The sequence below is a fragment of the Naegleria lovaniensis genome, assembly GCF_003324165.1.
Source record: "Naegleria lovaniensis strain ATCC 30569 chromosome Unknown tig006, whole genome shotgun sequence".
Lineage (NCBI taxonomy): Eukaryota > Heterolobosea > Eutetramitea > Acrasida > Naegleriidae > Naegleria > Naegleria lovaniensis.
In genome coordinates this window covers 94,057-113,201 of record NW_025407828.1, presented here as the reverse complement: position 1 = coordinate 113,201, position 19,145 = coordinate 94,057, and the positions used below count along the sequence as shown (strand labels likewise).

General features: G+C 36.9%; 11 protein-coding genes across 11 annotated transcripts; 4 read left to right on the top strand and 7 right to left on the bottom strand.

Moving 5' to 3' along the window:
* Positions 1-63: 63 nt before the first annotated feature.
* On the bottom strand, positions 64-1,876 carry C9374_013286 (uncharacterized protein; the record flags this gene model as incomplete). Its single annotated transcript, XM_044689145.1, has 3 exons — positions 64-1,181; positions 1,236-1,389; positions 1,586-1,876. The coding sequence occupies 3 exons, from the start codon at positions 1,874-1,876 to the stop codon at positions 64-66; spliced, it is 1,563 nt and encodes a 520-aa protein (XP_044553695.1).
* Positions 1,877-1,977: 101 nt separating this feature from the next.
* C9374_013285 (uncharacterized protein) lies at positions 1,978-2,355 on the top strand (the record flags this gene model as incomplete). Its single annotated transcript, XM_044689144.1, has 1 exon — positions 1,978-2,355. One exon carries the CDS (start codon positions 1,978-1,980, stop codon positions 2,353-2,355), a length of 378 nt encoding a protein of 125 aa, XP_044553694.1.
* Positions 2,356-2,454: 99 nt separating this feature from the next.
* Positions 2,455-4,569, top strand: C9374_013284 (uncharacterized protein; the record flags this gene model as incomplete). Its single annotated transcript, XM_044689143.1, has 3 exons — positions 2,455-2,560; positions 2,721-3,036; positions 3,120-4,569. The coding sequence occupies 3 exons, from the start codon at positions 2,455-2,457 to the stop codon at positions 4,567-4,569; spliced, it is 1,872 nt and encodes a 623-aa protein (XP_044553693.1).
* Positions 4,570-4,610: 41 nt separating this feature from the next.
* On the bottom strand, positions 4,611-5,309 carry C9374_013283 (uncharacterized protein; the record flags this gene model as incomplete). Its single annotated transcript, XM_044689142.1, has 1 exon — positions 4,611-5,309. One exon carries the CDS (start codon positions 5,307-5,309, stop codon positions 4,611-4,613), a length of 699 nt encoding a protein of 232 aa, XP_044553692.1.
* Positions 5,310-5,930: 621 nt separating this feature from the next.
* Positions 5,931-8,915, bottom strand: C9374_013282 (uncharacterized protein; the record flags this gene model as incomplete). The annotated part of the gene is made up of 1 exon (XM_044689141.1): positions 5,931-8,915. One exon carries the CDS (start codon positions 8,913-8,915, stop codon positions 5,931-5,933), a length of 2,985 nt encoding a protein of 994 aa, XP_044553691.1.
* Positions 8,916-8,998: 83 nt separating this feature from the next.
* C9374_013281 (uncharacterized protein) lies at positions 8,999-9,824 on the bottom strand (the record flags this gene model as incomplete). Its single annotated transcript, XM_044689140.1, has 3 exons — positions 8,999-9,172; positions 9,229-9,288; positions 9,357-9,824. The coding sequence occupies 3 exons, from the start codon at positions 9,822-9,824 to the stop codon at positions 8,999-9,001; spliced, it is 702 nt and encodes a 233-aa protein (XP_044553690.1).
* A 62-nt stretch (positions 9,825-9,886) lies between these two features.
* C9374_013280 (uncharacterized protein) lies at positions 9,887-10,198 on the bottom strand (the record flags this gene model as incomplete). The annotated part of the gene is made up of 2 exons (XM_044689139.1): positions 9,887-10,017; positions 10,087-10,198. The coding sequence occupies 2 exons, from the start codon at positions 10,196-10,198 to the stop codon at positions 9,887-9,889; spliced, it is 243 nt and encodes an 80-aa protein (XP_044553689.1).
* A 530-nt stretch (positions 10,199-10,728) lies between these two features.
* On the top strand, positions 10,729-12,633 carry C9374_013279 (uncharacterized protein; the record flags this gene model as incomplete). Its single annotated transcript, XM_044689138.1, has 1 exon — positions 10,729-12,633. The coding sequence occupies one exon, from the start codon at positions 10,729-10,731 to the stop codon at positions 12,631-12,633; it is 1,905 nt and encodes a 634-aa protein (XP_044553688.1).
* Positions 12,634-12,732: 99 nt separating this feature from the next.
* Positions 12,733-14,836, bottom strand: C9374_013278 (uncharacterized protein; the record flags this gene model as incomplete). Its single annotated transcript, XM_044689137.1, has 5 exons — positions 12,733-12,812; positions 12,877-13,218; positions 13,351-13,962; positions 14,183-14,563; positions 14,671-14,836. 5 exons carry the CDS (start codon positions 14,834-14,836, stop codon positions 12,733-12,735), a joined length of 1,581 nt encoding a protein of 526 aa, XP_044553687.1.
* Positions 14,837-15,207: 371 nt separating this feature from the next.
* C9374_013277 (uncharacterized protein) lies at positions 15,208-16,622 on the bottom strand (the record flags this gene model as incomplete). Its single annotated transcript, XM_044689135.1, has 2 exons — positions 15,208-15,925; positions 15,979-16,622. 2 exons carry the CDS (start codon positions 16,620-16,622, stop codon positions 15,208-15,210), a joined length of 1,362 nt encoding a protein of 453 aa, XP_044553686.1.
* An 821-nt stretch (positions 16,623-17,443) lies between these two features.
* On the top strand, positions 17,444-19,129 carry C9374_013276 (uncharacterized protein; the record flags this gene model as incomplete). The annotated part of the gene is made up of 2 exons (XM_044689134.1): positions 17,444-17,880; positions 18,007-19,129. 2 exons carry the CDS (start codon positions 17,444-17,446, stop codon positions 19,127-19,129), a joined length of 1,560 nt encoding a protein of 519 aa, XP_044553685.1.
* Between the last annotated feature and the right edge of the window lie 16 nt (positions 19,130-19,145).

The following is a 19,145-nucleotide window of genomic DNA, read 5'->3' as shown; positions in this document are numbered from 1 at the left end:
ATTTTTGAACTTGTTGTGAATAACACGATTGTGAATACTTTTTCGAATATACTTTACAATACTTTACATTAATTTACCAATTAGTAGGCATATAAGAGCAATGGTAATAAGAGCTGCAAGAGAATATCCTTCTTTTGCATCAATGTCAGCCGGAGTGGAAATTTGTCGTCCCAAGGATTCAAAAATGGGTCCCTCATTTCTTCTCTTCTGTTGTTGTGCACGCTCTCTCTGCAAAGCTTGCTCAGATTCTCTTAGCTTTACATGTAGCTCATCAATAGTGAGCTCATATTCTTTAATTCGCTGTTCTGACGTCTTGAGCTTGTTAATAATTTGTTCGTACTCTTTCTCTAATCTATTGTATTCCTCTTTATAGAGCTCTTCTAGTCCCTTTGATGCCTCCATTTTTTGACTTGTTTTTTGAGCAACAATCTTCTCAGAAGCACTTTTCAATTCTTGTATCTTTGATGTCTCGTCTTCTGATGAGTCTGATTTTGGTATTGGGCTCTTCTCAATATCAGATAATTCCTCAGTCTCTAAGACACGAGTGCTTTCCGAATTTCTTGGAGATTCAAAAATTGCTTCAGTAATTGGAGAGGTGGCAGACGCACTGTGCACCATAACGTGTTCATTATTGACAGGAGGAGCTTCTGTGGTCGTCGATAGTTGTGGTGGCTTTTCTTCAGTATGAATGGAAAGTTGAGGCTTCTTAGATCCGTTAATTAGTTCTCTCTGTTTTGTCACAGCTTGTGCAAACTGTTCAATAGGAAACCCATCATAAATGTCTACGACACTAATATTTTTCGACACAATCACAGATCCGTCATTTAAAGAAACGACATTAAAATCTACAGAAGGTGGGCTCTCGAAAAGGCATGAAATTTTTTGTTTTACAATTCTCTTTGTATCTGCTTCTTTAAACAATTCATCTACCTTGTCCTCCATTTCTGTTTTATAATACTGAAGAGCAAGTGATTCCACTCGAAATTTGTCTCCCTTCTCATTTTCCGTCACTGGTTTTTGCATTGTTATTTCCACGTGAACTGTTCCATTTGGTGGTGCAATTCCTTTCTTTGGTTTTACGATATACCTATTAGGACATGTAGTTTTGAGCTTGTATGCTGTATATTTATCGGTCCTATTATAAAGAGTGATTAAGCATGTAATGAGTCTTTTTGTAGGAGCTGTACATTTCCAATGGCTCAAACGCTTGTATGTTAAATCTCATAAAAACTTACGAGGAAAGTACAAATGTCCTGGGCTGATAACAAACAAGTCTCCTTGTTTACGGTATATTTTATACAGTTCGCCAGGAGAAAGTGCGTTTTTGCAAGTTTGAATCTTCAGCCCGAGTTGTCCGTTCTCACTCATCGCTTTGATTTGGTCCCATCCCTATAACATAGTTTCATCGAATATTGATTTTTAGTTCCGAGAAAGTTGAGTTTTTTCAAATAATATTCCCAATAGTTTTGAGTCAATGTTTGGTGAGTATTTCGATGATAAGAGTGTTATTCCAAGCAATAGAAAAATCATTAAACAATTATTATGAAATTATGAATTCAATTTTGCAAAATTCTGAGAAACATACTCCTACATATTCGTCATTGAAGAATACATGCGGAGGTCTGTTGGCCTCTCCAAGAATTTTCTTCATAAAAGACTGCAAGTAGGGTTTTCCATCAACTTTGATTTCAGAAATATCTCCTCCCGATTGCTCAATTAATTGTTTAATTTTCGATGTATCACTGTCATTTGAATCTTTTTGACTGAACATGTATATTCTCCCATGATAGTCTTTTGCTGTTGATGATGAAGACTTCTTCAAACCGCTGCCTTTGATTGGAGACCTGCTGCCGAGACTGTTGGGCAAGCTGCTCATTTTTTTCGCTTGTGTTGTAAACTGCACATTTCGGTTTACCAGATTTTTGGACAAAAATTTGTTGAAAAAAATACGCCACAACTCATCACAATCCCGTCATCATGGTACAAAAAGTCAAGGCCTTCGAATTGAGAACCAAGACCAACGATGAACTCAAGAAGCAATTGGACAGCATGAAACAAGAGTTGTTCCAATTGAGAGTCCAAAAGGTTACTGGTGCTTCTGCTGCCAACCTCTTGAACATCAAGGTCATCAGAAAGAACATTGCTAGAATTAAGACTGTCCTCGTTCAAAAACAAAGAGATGAATTAAAGAAGGTCTATGCTAACGCAAAGTTCAAGCCAAAGGACTTGAGAAGCAAACAAACCCGTGCTTTCAGAAGAACTTTGAAGACATACCAATTGAAGAAAAAGTTGTTGAAGACTCAAAAGAAGGAAGCCAACTTCCCAGTCAGACGTTTCGCTGTTACTTTGCAATAAATCCTCAATAAAGAAAATATTTAAAATCATATTTCAAAGGATGCATTCATCTTGTTCCGAATCAATAGGCTTCTATTTCGAAATTCCAATAATAAAAAAATGAGTGCTTTGACAACTTCTCCCTGCTGGAAAATAAACTTCTCTCAGATCATTCAACAAAGAAACGAAGAAGAGAGTAAGCCCTTCCAAAGTTTAGTTCAACAATGTATGTTTTTGATAGCTGTTGGAGAGTTTAGAAAGATTGATCACGTACATACCGATGATTACTCCGAACGATCATCCGTTTAATTTGGCTATTTTGATTGATCACTATTATTATCATTTACAATGAATAATTGGACGTCAATTAATGTATTTAATATTAGATGAGAATTTATGCAATGAATTGAGAAAGACTAAAAAACTTCACCAAACAACCAAGGAAAAGCTCAACTCAATTCAAGTAGAATATGAACACTACAAGGAGGAATATTCTAAATTAAAAACAACCAACTCACCTGGTGTTCCATCTCCTTCCGGAGTAAGCTCTGCAAGAGTTAAAGAATTGGAAGAGAAAGTTTACTGTCTTCAGGAGGAGCTGACATCTGCTTTCAGAGCCAAGGTCGAATCTGCTCAAAGCCTTTTAGACTTGAACAATGAAGTTAAAAGATTGAAATCACAAGAACAAGATCAAAAGTTACAGTAAGTGTTCATAACACTTCGTGCTGGTTGTGTGACGTTGTCATCAATCAAAAACTATTTTATGTTCCATTGAATGATTATAGATACGAAAAGCTCGTAATTGAACTTGAAAACTTGAAAGAATCCAACAGAGGACTAGAAGAAAAATTACAAAAAAAGGAGAGTGCTATTGAGCTATTAAAGAGTGAACGCGACACTCTACTTTCCGAACTCAGAGAAAAGGACAAGCAAGTTGAACAGTTGACAGAGGAAAACAAGAAGATGGTAGAGCGTGTTGTGGATCAAAAGCAAAAACAAGTCGACGCCATGAACCAAGTCAACGAATTATACAAGAGTTTCATGCAACAAAAGCAACAATTACAATTATTGCAGGCGAAATATAAGACTGGAAGTGTTGATTTAACTGGTGTGGACGTGGTAGGAACTGTTTCCTCACCAAATCCAGAGGAAAGGCCTGAAAAGAAAAACGAAAACTCATTTTTTTCATTCCTTGATAAGATCAGAAATGTTGGTAACACTTCTCAAAACGCGTCAAGCTCGAACAACCTTCCTATTTCGATGAACATTAGTACAAGCTCAAGCAGCAGCAATGACCAAACTAAGATACTCATCACTCCTCCAAAAACAATAGTTTCAAAGCAAACCATAGACACACAAATTAATGGTGTCGATTTTTCTGATGATACACACAGTGTTGCAATTGCATGTAGCGACAAAACCATCAGAATTTTCAATTCAAAATCAGGATCATTTACTAACGTGCTTCATGGCTCTACTGATAGCGTCATTAAGGTAAAATTCAGTCTTGTAGGCCAATTAGCACTTGGAGCATGTGCTGACTCCATTTGTAGAATCTGGAACTTGGGAAATGACCGTGTAAAACATACTCTAACAGGTCACACCAAGAAGATCTATGGTGCCGACTTTTCTCCAGATGCCAAAAAAGTAGTGACAGGAGCTCACGATAGAACAATCAAATTTTGGGAACTCCAATTTGGTACATGTGAAAAAACTCTTCTTACCTGCAAGTCCAGTGTCAATGATGTTGAAGTTTCAAGAGGAGGCGACGTTGTTGCTAGTGCTCACTTTGATTCAGCTATAAGATTGTGGGACATGAGAACTTACAAGTCCATTGCTGAAATTGAGCGAGCTCATGATGGCCAACAAGTAACTAGCGTCAGCTTCTCAAAGGATGGAACCAAATTACTTTCTAATGGAAAGGATAACTTGTTAAATATTTATGACACGAGAATGTCTAATAAGGTTTTAGATACATTGAAACATTCTGATTATAAGAACACCATTGTATATAATAAGGCTTGCTTCTCTCCTTGTGGAGAATATTGTGCTGCAGGAGGTACCAACGGAAAGATTTTCATTTGGTCTTTAACTCCCACTTCCACTAAAGCAATGGGCTCCTCTTGCTTGGTAGCGAATGGACATTCTACTTCTGCAACAGGTGTCGTGTGGAATCCTGATGGATCTCAAATTGCAAGCTGTGGATTGGATAAGACCTTATTAATTTATGAATAATAATGATTACTGTTCATACACTTTTATTTTCCCATTTCTTGTTAATAATTGTTCATTCCATGTTGAAAAAGCTGAGTGTTAATGGTCCTAATTGCTCGATCTAGAATGACGGCAGCACTTTGTGAATTTAGGTCTTGTTTCTCTTGTTGGTTCATGTTGTAAATATCCTTTTTATAATTTTTAAAAGCGTCAATGACTTCCATTCTACTCATTCCTTCCGATTTTTTATCCATCACATGCATATAGGATTCCAAAGATGACCTTGATTCATTTTGAAGTAAAATTGGGAGTGAAGATAGTAGCTCACTTTGCACAAATATCGTTCTTAAAATATGAAGTAATTGGTCTGAAAATTCAAAATTTTTTTGATAACCAGCTACAACTCCCTTAATGCCATATCGAGAACATTGCTCTTCCAGGGCTCGTCTTGCACGATCAATGTTTTGTGGATCAGTAGGATTATTTCGTGAGATGGAATCGTTGTGATCAAAAATATTTACAGCCGTCATTGGTGTTGAAACTACTCTATATTTGGGAATTGATGAACTAGAATTTGAAAATTGGGGTTTCATGAGATTTTGAGCAATAAATTGTAAATTATTTGAGTCTTGATATTTTTCTTTCACTGTACGTGCCACTCCTATATATTTTGTTCCTAAATCAAGCCCAATCAAGGGATACGGAGAGAAAGTGCTATTAATGATTTTAGAATTTCGATGTCCTTTTGCTTCACATGCCATTTGATGGTTTGTAAAAAGATAACTCAGAAATTTTGTGCAAGAAGATGTCATCACGAGAGAGGAAAATTGTTTGCTTGCTGTTGCATTCATTGTTAATTGATATCTGGTAATTTTGTACAATAATTTGTTTAGCTTGAATTATATTCCGATGAATAAATAGTGCTAATATTAATAATATTAAAAACGGTTCTTGACAAAAAGATAATAATATTTCAATACACTATTGGGACATAGAAATAATTTGTCTTAATTCTTTTAGTTGGGAATGGCCTTCTGCTAATGCTCGCCTTCCCTTCTCCACGTCCCTATTGTCTTTATATTGAAGAAATCGATCCTTGGCTTGTTGTTTAATTTCTGAACGTGTATCTGCTCTTTGAATTTGTTTAATTTCTTTCAATACTTGACGATATAGTTTGAGAGCTTGTGCTCGGAGAAGAAAATATGAGAGTGGAAGTTGTTCGATGGGTCCTTTGGCAACGACTCTTCGTGTGACCATCAATAATTATTTTTTGGTTGAATTTTTTAATTGATAAATTTTTTACATTTTTAAAATTACACTGCCAATATCATCCAAGCGATAACTTGCTGAATTTGGGAATTTAGTGTTGCAAGCCAGCAAAATCAAACCCACTTTACTGATGATGACTTTTCGGAAGGCTGTGGAGTCCTACTATACTTGTCACTGCATAAATTGAGATACCATCCAATTGTAGAGTGATTGTACGTTTGTTTTTGTAAATGCCTTACTTCAGAATAAGGGATCGTCTTGTTATCAGAAGCGTTGTTAGATTTCTTGGTGACTGTTCTTCGTTTAGGTGAGATAGAGCTTGTAGATATATTGTCATAATTTGGAGATGAGGATGAGGATCGGTTTACACTACTCGAGCCATGTGGAGGAGTGGTTGTATTGTATTTGTTGTTGAGAGTTGGGCTGTGAGTACTCTCATGGAAAATAGGGGAAAGGAGCATTTCAGTGTCATCCATTAAAAGAGTTGGTATCGAGGAGTCAGTCTTATGTGGAGTTGCAAAATTAGTGGTACTGTAAGAAGTGGCTGCTTTCTTATCCTTTGAGGTGTGACTGATGTTAAGAATCGACTGTGTGCTTTCGTTGAGAGATCGAATAATGTCTTGAAATCCAATGGTGTTAAGGTCCTTTGGCGACTCCTTTTTAGGAATTGTAGTGTTTCTTGCTTCATTCTTGATTGGTAGATTATTTTTTTCACTTTCTGAGATGAAGCAGCTTGTCTCTGGGTGCTTTTCAGAACGGTAATGATTTGAGCATGATGGAATACGATCTTGCTCTTCCTCAAGATGGTCTTGCTTTCTATCCTCATCATGTCGTGCAGTGGTTAGCTCTTTCGACTTTTCCACTTGATGGTGGATGGGACTATCTCCTTCAGGCTCCAGAAACTCTAAATTATGAAAGTTCTCCAATTTAATTCCACTTAGCGATGAAATATCATATATGTAATCCTGAGAAGAGTTTAAAAGATCTTCTTCGTCAATTTCATGATTTTCATCCGTTTCTGAATTAACACGGTCATCGTTATGAGAAAGCATTTTCTTTGAAGAATCATGATCAGAAATGTTCTCATCAGAAAATTTTTCTGGAGATGTGCCCTTGTCTTCAAATAATATCATTTGAGGTGTTGGGGTTACCTCAGTATTGTCATCGGTGCTGGTGGCCTCGTCAACAAGATCAAGAGGTGTGCTCAAAACTATTTCATTGTGTGGTGTTGATGAGGGTTCTACAGTAATTATCGGAGTTGAAACGATCAATAACTCTCTAATATGTTGCTTCTCTTGCTCTCCAGGATGAGTGATGTTGTATGAATCATTGACAGGCGTTGACTCATTTGGAGAGCAGCACTGTTCATTATTCAACTCTTGTGCGTCATCCAATGTTTCTGTGACCTCAGGTGGCACAGTCTCCAAAGAAGATACAATTTCAGGCTCGTCCAATGGTTTCGGAGAAAGTTCATGATGAATTTGATCGTTAAATGGATCAACCTTATTGGATATTGAGTCTGAATCGTTATTTTCGTCGTCTTCCTTATCTTCTGCGATATCTAGTGGCTCTTGAGGTAGAGATTCAGCATCTGTTCTAAGGTGGTCTTCTTGAATACTCTTGTCACAAGCCAATAATTGATCGTCCTTAAAGGAATCTCTGTCAATGAGTGAAAGTTCATCTTCTTTTGTTTGCATCACCGTGATCACTGTTTCGGTGACAAACCTATCTGTCTCTTTATCATTATTCTCGTCCTGTTTAACAGCTTCTGCCAATGAGGAGTTTGTTACTTCGTCATTTATGGGCTTTGATACCAGTGGTATAGATGGAGAAAGGTCTGTGATTGGTGATAACTGTTCAGTAATAGTAGAGGATACAGACGACTTTGGTGTGAAATTGTTGATATTATTATTGGGAGAGTTATCATCTTCGGTCTCATAGATGTGATTACTCGTCAGATTGCTTGGCAGAATTTCTGTAGAATTCGCATAATATTCTCTCTTGTCTGGCGTTGTGATCCCTGTATTTTTGGTTTGCACAATGTTAGATTTAAGGCGTCTCCTACTACTCGGTGTCGCCTTTTGAATGGTCTCGTTAAGATGAGGAAAGAATTTCGTTGAAAGATCGTCTCCGTCTTCATCTTCGTGGCTAGAAGAGAAGTGATACCTTCTGTGATTGCTATCTTTGAAAACTCCTCTTGAGATGTCATAGTTGGAATATTCAAGTAAGTGAAAAGGAAAATCATTCACCGGTTTTGAAAGCGTTGGTGTATGATGAAGACCATAGGATGATGGTGATTTACGACGCTTTTCTCGTTGCGATTTTACCACTAACTCCGAAAATCCTAATGTGTTAGGAGATTTAAGCTCATACGAAAACATGGGAAGTTCTTCCCTCAATAATCTTGTACTTTCCTCAATGACATTCTCCAAATCGTCGTCCAAATTCTTTCTCATCATCTTGGAAAGAATGCTTGTGCTAACACTGTCTGTCCTGAAGTGATGATCCCGGAGTGGGCTAGTTTTCTCTCGTTCATGTTTGATCTTTACCAATAGATTTTGAACTTCTTTTAGGTACTCATTCTTGGATGAACGATCATGATGATCCACGTACTCTGACGATGATGAGATATCAACAGCTTCTGAACCTTTAGATTCATTGTGTTTTGGTATTGATAGATCTTTCTGAATTTCGTCTAATTGCTTTCTCCATTCCTCTTCGTCCAGAATTAAATCGGTTATGTATTTTTCACTGTGATTCATGTTGTTGTTACTAGAGAGAGAAGTACTTGTAAATTCATCATCATCCTCATCTAAGGCAGCGGAAATATGAATGGGCTCCATATCATGATGTACATCGGCTGGTGAAGCTTCCATCTCAAGTGTAGAGTCTGTTACTATGGGTCTCTGAAGATGGCTTGCTCTGTTTGCCTCAACATTTGATAATTCAATACTGCCCTTACTACTACTTGTTGCTCGATTTTTCTGTGATGGTGTTTGTGAGGATGCTTGTGCCGAATACTCATTTGCATTATTGGCTCTGGAGGAGTCGGCAGAAGCAGTACTAACTTTCCCATGATGATGTTTCTGGTCTGGCATTTTTATAATACAATGTATTGAAGAATAATATGACCCGTATCAGAATTCAATGAAAAATATATTTGAGTTTGGCAGCAGAAAATCTAGTAGCACAGGCGTCCATAATATTCGACCTTTGAATATTTGTTTTGAAGTTGAGGCCAGTGCACAAGAAATCGATCAGCCAATAAATACATGATTTTACCTGAAACAGAAAGAGATTCCACTCGACACACACTCTCAACGAAAATAATTTTCACTCGCTTAATACCCAAAAACTTGAAATACGAATAGTGTCACTAGTCCTGATACGAAATATTTTGTAATTACTTACTCGAGTGAGGTAAGCAGATAGGCATACTGGTATACATGTTCCTGGGCCATTTACAATGATCTGAATTGATAGAAATTGATATATCAAGATGAATGATTGAATAAAACAAGAGTAATGCAATGCCTTACCAGATCTGGATTAATGGTAATGTTTGTAATAAATGTAGTGTACAGCAATGCCTTAATGGTTGTAAATATTGATGTAAAATATGATTGATGAACTTCTCGACTTCTTGGAATTCTATGAAACGAGAGAGGATGAAACAGTGGTTTATCTTTTAACAAATATCGAACTGATTTTTCACTTCCCTTGTCAGTTTGAGCCAACACAAATTCAAAAGAATACTTGTTGGGATCCAGTGACTGAATCATGTCCATAATTTCTCCAGTATGGCCACCTGATCCGAGTACGACAAGAGTTTTAATTTTTCGTGATGACGATCGTGATGAATCTGCACTGTTATTAATACTTGTATTATTACTCAATTCTTTCTTTAAATGTTTGTTTGAATATTTGATTCTATTCGGAAGCACCTGATAAAGTCGAATCATCAATCCAAACACAAAGAGAGCAGCACCGAACACGAAAACAATCATTTTTTTCTCTTTTGAATTTAATTCAAAGTGTGTATGGTAGTTGTTCAGGACTTTAGACATAATTATGCATCCTTCTTTAATACACCAATAGCCATTTCATTGACCATCTCCATTGCTCTTTCACTGTGACCGAAATAATGGAATTTTTCTGTGGCATCTTTGTGCAAATACTCTTTTAAATAACTTGGACCTCCTAAAGAATTAATTTAATTGAAACGTATCGAGTATGCCATATAACTTGCAAATGTATTCCCTCACCTACCAGGATGTTTCCATATAAATTCCGAGAAGTCAACAATTTTTGAATCGATAACAAGCCAATAATCAGTTTGAATGTCCTCGATCGAAATTTCTGGCAATTGTTGTTGGGACATTTTATTGTTGTTGGGGAGGGACTGCAGAATCGGAATTCAAAATTTTGCCTTATTCATACATGCAGGCCTTATTACTTCCGACGTGTCATACAAGCAACGAACGGTCTGAATATTGGTGCCTCTATAACTTTTCATACAAAACAAGCAATTGGCTTGGTAAAACTCTGACTCTTTATTGTAAAAACAACATGTTGACCCAAAACGAAGCTAACATTCCACGAAGGTTCTGTCGTTGTATCACTCGCTAACATTTTCAATCGTCATCAAAACACGTGTTTCTGTTTGTTTCAAACGTTCAGAGGTCACTTGCAAGGATTATCCAAAGCACAAAAAAAATTGAAGCACTTTATTTTTATCCACTAACAGAAAACAAAATTTTCCTTGTTATTGCTGTTATTTGAAAGCACAACCTTGTCTCTCTGCGAGTAAGAACAACAAGGCATCGGAAGCTTCTCAGAATTCTTTCATCAACACACACATCTTGATAATATTGCTGTATAATCTTGGCAAATTGAAAACTACAGTTGGAGATGTCCAGCAATAACAACAACAGTTTTGATGATTTGTTTGATGATTTCATCAACGAACCTTCGGATACTATCTTACACGAATTGGAGCAAGGATCAGCATTTGATCCTAACATGCAACATGAAACCACTGCCATTCCACAACAAGTGATGGTCGACCCCAACATGAACTTGGTCAATCCATTCCAAATGCAACAACCACAGCAACAATTCGTTGATTTTGGTGCCTTGTCTCAGGGATATGCTCTCTTTGGTGGACTCCCAAGTTACTTTATGCCTGCCATGATTCCACAAACAACCGCCGTTGCTGGCATGTTCCCAATCTTGGCCAACTCAAACGCATTTGCCAGTCCAACCACGAGTAGTTTAAGTCCCAATAGTTCCATCGATTCGATAACTCTTGCCAACTCATCTTCATTCAACGTTGCTGACATGGACAAGCCAATTGTTCTGTTGCCATCATCATCGAGCTTTGAAAGTGTAGATTCTAACTCTACCTCGAGCAGTGCTGGTGCATGTCAAACAACAGCAGTTGAAAAGGAACCTCCAAAGAAAAAGAAGAAGGTGACTACGAGAAAGAAGGCATCTTCAAACAATTCAGGTAACAGCTCTGGATCAGATAGCGAAGAAACAAAAAGAAAGAAGGCGCACAGAAGAAAGCAAGAAGAAATCGATGACGATATGAAACGACTTCAGGATTTGGATAAGCAAACAGAATTGACAGCAGAGCAAAAAGAAGAAAAGAAGAAATTGAGAAATAGATATACAGCAAAGGTGTCCAGAGACAAAAAAAAGAAGGAACTCGAAGATCTCAGAATTGAAAACGATAACCTTCGCAAAGAACGTGACTCTCTTAAAAAGCAATGTGAAGAACATGTTCAGACAATTAATCGTCTCAATCTAGAAGTGAACAGATTGGCACAAATTGTCAACGCTCAAGTGAGACCTAGCAGAACAGCTCTCAAATCCCTGATCGTATTTATTGGTGTATTCGTATTTATTGGATTGTTGGCATTCTTGTCAGGTTCTTACAAGTTCTCATCCACAATGAAATCCAGCGTGCCTGAGCGTGTTGCTGCCAGACGTGTTGCAAGAGGACTTCTCACCATTAATAACACATCTACCGAGCCAAATCAAGCTACCACTACTAGTCCTATTTCTAAATCTGTTCGAGACGTTGTCAATTCAACCCCACACAAAGAACATCAGCAACAACAGCAAAATAATGATCCTCTACATGAGCCAGTTTACGTTGAGAGCACAATGGAAATGGGCGAAATGCTAGACGAATTTAGTGGCGATGGCATGTACACGTATGATGTATTTTATCCAACAAAGATTAAGCGTCATTTTAGAGAATTCCAATCTTTTAATGGACCTCAAAAGCACAACATGTCTGAGGCTTCCCATATCAGAAGTTATGAAAACAATTCTACCTCACCTGCTGACGCAATTCGAAAGCCACCAAAGCCAAAGAGTGTCACATCTCAACGACACAATAATTCCAAGCAAATTTCATCCTTTGTCAGCCCATCTTCACTGAGCAAACACATGGAGGAGAAGAAGCACAAGTATGAAAAAGCCAAGGTCTATGTACCAGACACCAATGGAAAGACAAAGGTCCAACCAAACGAATTACAATTATTCTGCCCTTATTTATACCCTCTCATTGCTGGCATTCCAGACCCTTCTTACGAATTCAACACTAAGGACTTTGATAGCAGCAAGTCGTCTGTGAAGATTCACATTCCAATCCAAATGGTGTGTAACAAGACGAACACTAAGGTGATAAGAATGGCAGAAATCAATGCCGTCAATATTACTTTATCAGAAATCTATTATGAATTTAATGGAGGTGCCTTGACTGAAGTTCAACCACAAACAAGAGTGGCATCAGCTGATGTTTAATTGTACATAAAAACCAAAACATTCTATCCCATTCATTGAGGAATTCTCTTGTATGGCTCTGAGTAGTTGATTGCAAAAAGTCTCTCAATCGATTGAGTTTTATAACACTGTCCATTTAAAAAACGAGAAGAGGGCAGCTGACAGCATGGCCGAAACTGGTAATGTTGTAACCCATCCAACTGAGATTGATAACAAGAACACAGTCGATTGATTCAGTATTTAAAAACCGCCACAACTACTTACTCACAACTTCTCCTAATAATTTCCATTTAACACCTCCAAAGTCTTCCACAATACCAACTCCAATGACTGCACCTACTAGAGCATTGGTGGTTGAGACAGGAATTCCCAACTTGGATGCAATTAATACAAATGAAGCTCCACATAATTGACTTGAAAAACCTTGAGAAGGAACCAATTGTTTCTTATTCAATCCATTTCCAACAGTTTTGATGACTCGTGAACCAAATAAAATTAATCCAACCACAATTCCCACAGCACCAATCAAGAGAATCCAATAAGGAATGAAAGCTCCAATCTGTAAATTTCCTTGAATATACACTGAAAAGATGGCACTGAAAGGACCTTTTCAATTCGACGATTTTTGAATGGTTCATGATTCAATAAAATGTTTTTCAATGATTATATATGGACGCACGTATAATTATTTAAAATGTGAACATGTCACAATATTTTCAAATGATAGCCATGACTTACCCACAGCATTGGAAACATCATTCGCTCCATGTGAAAAACTTGTCAAAGCAGCACAAAAAATCATTAATCCTCTATAAATAATATTCGAATTCTCTTTTTGAGTTTCCAAAGGCATTTCATGAGTTTCAAAATATTGAGTTTTTTCTTCCATTGTTTGTTCATTCATTGCATTCAAAGTAAGATTCTCATGTTGTTGTTGTTGTGGTTCTTCAACATTTTCCATCATTGGAGCGTCTTCTGCATGGGTCGAAGAATATTTCAACTGTGAATTTAATTCTACTTCATGTTGATCCAACAATGGAACGGCGTCGTTGTTGGTTGTTAATTCTTGTTGAGATTGAGAAACTGGCATGTTCGTATTCAATATTTCAATATTGTTTTCAATCGTTCCATCCTGATTCGATAATTCTTGTTGTTTTTGTAGAGCTCTCTTAATGGCTAATTTATGTAATTGTCTCTTAATGAGTGGAATGAGACATGCACAAACAATTCCACAAACAAGACCCACTCCAATGGTGGTTGGAATGGATGCTTCGAGTGGAACCTTGTCGAGATAGAGAGCTGGGGAACCCATGATGAAGAGTGAACCAAAGACCATGGTCACAGTAATTGCTAGATTTTGATGATGAAATGACAAGAATCAATGATGTGTTACAATTATTTGTTAAAATATTAAAAAATAAATAATTATGTAATAATATATATATATAATAATTAAAATATGAAAATAAATAATATGTCATGAATATAAGTATGATTCAAAGATTCAAAAAAAAAATGATGAACAACAAATATTAATATATATATATCCATTCTCACAATGTTCACTCACCCGTAATGAATGGAAAGAAAATTAATGTTCTCTTCTCCACATTTCCTCTCAAAATGACCTTCTTAATAAAAAAATATAACGGAGCCGAAGCCAATCCTCCCAACAATGGACTCACTACCCACGATAAGGCTATCTTTCCAATGCTCATCCATTGAATGGCTTTATATCCTTTTAAGGCAATAACAAAACCAACAATTCCACCTACCACACTGTGAGTGGTAGAGACTGGGAGAGATAAATATGTGGAGAGAATGAGCCATGCGGTTGGTCCTAGCAAGACACACATCATTCCGATCATGTAAATGTTTTCCTCACCAGGTCGGAAGTAACCTTCAACAATGATGCCTTTTCGTAATGTTCCGCTGACGTAATCACCCATGACTTTTTACATGGTGTTCATATGTTCATAAGTTGTAAAGAATGATAATTTTTGTAAGGAGGATCGGAACTATGTAAAACAAATAGATGGATCTGAATCTACTACATACCCATAGCTCCTAAAAATTCAAATATACTTGCAATGACAATGGACCATTTCAAACTCAAAGTTTTGCTTCCCACAATCGTTCCAAATGAATTGGCCACATCGTTGGCTCCCATTCCACATGAGAGTATAAACGAAACAATTCCCGATACAATGACAATCCACAGCATGATGAATAGTATGATTGATTCAATGCAGATTCGTAGAGTAGCAGATGAGCGATTGTTAAAAGATTTTTATGAAAATAATAATCTGTGTAATATCTAAATATGTGAATAACGTTGGTGCTCCTTGGAAAAAAGTATCTTTTGGTAAATAATTTTGAGAAGAAGCAAATTGGAAGGAGTGGTACCTATTGAAAAGTGGGAACAATGCAAAATCGAGTGATGCGTATAAGGTACTGTTTAAATGTATTTTTTTGAATTTTACCTTTGGTCACCACTTCCAATTTGAATCGACGTGAACGAAAACAGCAGACAATTTTGCGAGTTAGGTTTTATTTACAGCCACAAGAGCTCTTGTTCTACTGACGTGTGGAAGGTTAATGGTGTTTTTGCTTGCGTTCGTTCTCTCTCTTTTGAAACTCATCATATTTGTGTTTCAGTTCTGTAAAATCTTGAGGATAATCCTTTGGCAACTGTTTCAACTTGTTCACAATGTCTGGCTTTTCTGCCAACAACTGCTTAATAGCTGCACTCCTCATTCTGATTTTGGAATTGGGCAACAGATAGAACAATTTGGGACATTCCTTGTAATACGAATTGAACCATCCCTTCACTTGCAAGCTCTTACTTTCCAAATAAGCTCTAAAATTGTAGTATGCAACCTCTTGTGTACCGAAGTCAAACTGAGAAAATGGAACGAGAGGTTTAGAGGCATAGTTCACAAATTCTTTGAGAACTACGTCGAAAGGAACTCTGATTTTAGGACAAGGCTTCTTGGTCTTTGGTTTGGAACCTTCTGGATCATTTGAAGATGTTGAGAAGTAGCTTGAATCGTCATCAGACTCTGACTCTTCGTACAGGTCTGAAAGTGCAGTTTGAGGTGGATGGTTCGTATGTGGTTCTTGTGTGGTTGTCGAGCACAATTCCTTATTGTCTCGAAGACGTGAAAGGAGAATCTTCTTCTTCCTGGCACATTTTGGGGTTGGAGTCCTTTGAAGATCATCGTCATCTGAGTCAGGCACTTCTTCTTCTTCTTCTTCAGATTCTGACATATCATTGGATGAGCGGGTGGAAGTTGAAACTCTCTTTGAACGACTGCATTGGGATGCGTCACGGTCAGTGTGTGAATTTTTTGGGTTTTTGGAGACTTTTCTTCGCTCTTAGAAGGTGTGGACGATAAAATTGTCGATGGTTTGTTGGAATTGAGAGTCGAAGACTTTTCGGCAAAATCTGTCTCAGACAACTTTCTCTTTGGAGTTGCTTCTTTGGAGTTGTTCTGTTGGAGTGTTGCATCTTGTTTTGCAGTTGCAGTTGGGTTATTATCTTGGGGTACTGTTTGAGTAGGCAAAGCCATGTTAGAATTCGAGGTTGAATTTGTGTCATGCTTTGGTTCGGAGGTCTCCAAAGGCACATTTGGTGTACATTTGGGCTTGACTTTCTTTAAAACGAATAGGTGGAATAAATCAAACTCATCCAGGCATTTCAATAACAATGGAATTTCTGACATCATGACAGGGTCAGAGAAATTGTCTGTTGCGTAATCTCTAAAACGTGTGAGAACTGTCCCAATTTCCAAAACGACATCTCGAGGGTATTGATTCAAATCGAGAGTTTTGGCGTTAGAGAGAAGCTGTTGAATCTTGGTAATGGTCATTGTCTTGTGTTGATCCATGTGAGTGGCATGTTCATTCTTGAAAAACAAGATGAATTCAGAGAACCATATGTAAATAAATCGGTCAAGCTTTGGACCAGTGAGAGGGCCTGATGTGATGGAAGTGGTATTGTTGGACATGTTTCTGACTGATGATTCAGATAAGTTGTTAGTTTTTTTTTGTTTTATTTTTGTGGCAAAAATCACATGTTGCGTTCTGTGCGTCTTGCTCCAAACAAAATTTTTTGTATGACCATTCTATTCTATGCATTATATGTTTCTTATAAAATAATATGTTGAATGATATGTATTTATTGAGGATGGCAAGAATATAGATATATAATACAAATATTGAGGAGAAGGCAAGAATAAAAAAGATAATAATGAAAGATACAAATAATTCTTGATAGTTGCCAATGGTAACTTTTAAGCTATTCATATTATTAACATCCATTGTCTTATTTTCTTGTACAGCAGGTCATGGGAATTGATATACCATGGCATGGATCATTGATCTCAGTTTATGCAACATCATCATCACACTTATTCCCATCATTTCCTTCCTCAATCAAAAACCGTTTTTTAATAAAAATCAGTCTACAAAAAATCGAGCGCCGTTATTAATAGCGTGTAGAATCCAGAAAGAAAAATCATAACAACACACATCTGCTGCAGATTGCATCAACCGATTGTTCATATCTCTCTGGTGCATCATTTTCGTACACTCTGGTGTACTTGCTTAAGAAGCAGTTGAAAGTTAAAATATAACAACAACAACAACTATATATTAGATCTTTTATATTGCATTTCGATCAACAACAATTGGTTTTGAAATTCACTCTGATCATCAGATAGCTGCGGAATAATCACGTACAAAAGCCTTCATTATTACTCACATCATCACGTGCATTTTGATCTGAAAATAGAAAGAATTATTTTAAAAACAAAATACATCCAACAACATGCTCACCTTGCCAGTAGAGCCAGGCTTCTCTATGGGAAGTTTTATAATTGGAATGCCAATTTCCGAGGCTATTCGGCACTTGAAGCAATATGTGGAGCAAATTAATCGATACCCCAAATCTTCCGAATTAGTGATGGTACAACATTCATCATCCTCCATTTCCTCCTCTCCTAATTCATCATCCACAGAAAATGTACCGTCCTTTTCAATTGTTACACTCGATGAACAAGTGAATGATGTGGAAATTCTGTATAATGAAAAGGAGCCTCTCAATAACGATATTATTGTGAAAATTGTGGAGGAAGATATTGTATTATACTTTGAATCTCAAACACAACGTTTGAAATTGATTCAAATTAATAATGTAACAAAAGTTAAATTGTCCTATAGTGGAACAATATTCAGTGGACCAAGCGTTGATGCTAGTTTTGTAAAGTAAGTGTTTGTGTGAATCATGACAATAATTATTGAACAATTTCTGGATTTGATATTATCAATATAATAATAACAATTTATTCAAACCTAAAAATTATCATTTAATAATAATAATTTTTACTGCAGTATTTACAATGTCTTTGGTCCTACATATCCAGGCGAGTTCGACACAAAATCGAACACCTACATTTTAACCTATCCAGGATTGACATTTGTCTTTCCAATTCCTACCATGTATGCTCATCTCTACAAGGATGGACAAGAAATGCCAATAGAATTTCCCAATAACACCACTCCCATCGCTACCACAATTTATTTATTCCATGGCCATGACTTGAAAAATCCGAAACTACCACCTGTGAAACCTTCCTCCATGAGTGACTTGAATGTGAACTCTACCAACGTTGATGCGAGCCCTACAAGCGCTCAATCCAAGCAGCAAAAAGCATTTTCTGTAAAGTATGAAAATTTTAATGACGAAAAGAAAAACAAATCCAACAAGAAAGCTCTCTCACCACGAGAAGAAGTGAATTACTACTTTGAGCCCATTCAAGTAACTCTTGGAAAAGGTATTGAGCTATTGGATAGAAAAAAAAAGATTAAATTTGGATACACAGCACAGGACGTATTAATGATTCTAGGACCTCCAGACAAAATTTATTACAAAAGAAATGACAAGTTGAAAATTCATGCCATTGGAGCTGGCCACCTCTCGGGACATGTAGTTGGTAATGATAGAAATTTGAACGGAGAAAAAACAGCCAAGCCAAAGGAAAAATTCTTTGAAAATGATGGTGGCATTAGTCTCACTACTTTGATGGCTCCTTCCCTCAAAAACAGAATTAAGCAAAATGTGGGAAATGACTATTTTTATAATTACTTTTCATTGGGATTTGACATTATGTTCGGTGGATCGACTCACACTGTACAGAAAATAATTCTTCATACCAACGTGCCAGGAAGTGTTGATTTTAATGTGTATGTGAAGTGTAATTTTTCTATTGCCACGAATCAATTTGAGGGACAGGAAAACAGAAAGAGAGCATTTATTGGACCCGATGTTAAGTTTTCGACCGTTCAACAATCGCTTGAAGGCACACCGTGTAGCAAACCAATTGTGCATGATCATACTCGAGCAAATAATCCATTTGGCGGAACCAAGTTCTATGCATTCAAAAACTGTATATTCGAAGTCATTAGTCGTAATGATCATGTCAATTCAGTGACTCTTTTCAAGGTAGACAGCTAGTAATAAACGTGCTCTT